This window comes from Etheostoma spectabile, chromosome 2, assembly GCF_008692095.1.
Source record: "Etheostoma spectabile isolate EspeVRDwgs_2016 chromosome 2, UIUC_Espe_1.0, whole genome shotgun sequence".
Taxonomy (NCBI): domain Eukaryota; kingdom Metazoa; phylum Chordata; class Actinopteri; order Perciformes; family Percidae; genus Etheostoma; species Etheostoma spectabile.
This window is the reverse complement of record NC_045734.1, coordinates 27,031,648-27,032,985: the sequence shown is the minus strand read 5'-3', so window position 1 is coordinate 27,032,985 and position 1,338 is coordinate 27,031,648. Positions and strand designations below refer to the sequence as shown.

Below are 1,338 nucleotides of genomic sequence, written 5' to 3'. Positions count from 1 at the left end.
ATTGTCAATTATTAATATTTTTGGGTTAAAAAAAGTAGAAATTACAAAACAATTTCACTAATACTTAGGATCAGATGATGTTTAGTCAACATATGTTTTGAAAACATGGTTGAAAATTTACAAAACTCCAAAATGATTTCATTCAGCTTTTATTTTGAAAGAGTGTTTACAGTTCAACACATCTGTAGACCTCTTTTTTCAGGTGATATTTTGTGTGATCCATGCGGCGTATTCTGGATTGCAGAGGTCCATGAATGCAGCGGCTTTCCTACACACACGGTGAGGATCCCCCAGAAAAGAAATGACGCCATAAATCTTGTCTTTGTACACCACTCCTCCACCAGAATCTCCCTGTGAGAGAGAATGTATGTTTTGCTTGTAATATAATCATTTCCCTTATTAAAATATATGCATCTTAAAACAACTCAAAACTTGAATGACAGAAGAGGAGAGAACATGTTAAAGGTCATGCCAACCCACATAACATATATCCATTTTAGATGTTTGGCCACAGAACCAGTGTTGATACTCCTTGACTTGGTAAACTTTTTGGAAATCTATCTGCAAAGTATTTTTGAGGTCTGCACAGTTGACAACCTCAATGTCTGCACAGTGGAGAGTAGGCGATTCACCGGGTTCTACAGAGTAAAGAGAGAAAGAAAGAGGGAAAAACATTTCACTACAAAATACATCTGAATGTTCCTTAATACAAATAACCTTATAAAGAAACATACATCTGCCTATTCGCTGAGGCCATTTTTGTATTCTGCTTTAGTACTGCAAGAACTAAAATATATATTTAATGCAATTTTAGTACAAAAGACAAATGCAATTAGATCATGAACTTAATTAAATGATCGAAAATCCTCTCACTCCTTTCATCATTAGGGCCTCCAGTAGTGGCTGCGTGACCTGCAATCTCAAACCTAGAAAATAACAACAGGAACCAAGTGGTTAGGTTATATTAAAAGCATTTGATACCTATTGTTATAAATGTTAAATCTTCCAATAGGGCAGATGGGTCTGACTTAAATTTACTTAAAACTACATTGTGTAAGTATTTCTCCCATCTAGTGGTGAAATTCTATATGACAACCAACTGAATATTACTTTCTAGCCAATCCCATACCGATTGCGTTTTAACTACTACGTTGGCCAAACCCAATTAGAAATTTGCTCTTAGTATCTCCATCGTTTCTGCAAAGAATAAAAAAAAATACACATTGTAGGTTTAAATGCTTATTACCAGCCAACAGGAACAATGGTAATGTTTTCACCTTGTTAGTGAGTTGTCGTGTGTGTGTCTGTGTGTCTGTGTGTCTGTGTGTGTGTGTGTGT

The 1,338-nt window shown here is 35.4% G+C and overlaps 1 protein-coding gene across 3 annotated transcripts in view; it reads right to left on the bottom strand.

Moving 5' to 3' along the window:
* Nucleotides 1-136: 136 nt before the first annotated feature.
* Nucleotides 137-1,338, bottom strand: part of LOC116704469 (anionic trypsin-2) — a 25,451-nt gene continuing 24,249 nt past the window's right edge. For all 3 annotated transcript variants that reach the window (XM_032540012.1, XM_032540005.1, XM_032539996.1), the window contains exons 4-6: nt 874-926; nt 481-638; nt 137-351 (exon numbers count right to left, since the gene is read on the bottom strand). In XM_032540012.1, the coding sequence (XP_032395903.1) occupies nt 199-351; nt 481-638; nt 874-926 (364 nt within the window). In that variant the 3' untranslated portion in view covers nt 137-198. The remainder of the gene's footprint in view (nt 352-480; nt 639-873; nt 927-1,338) is intronic.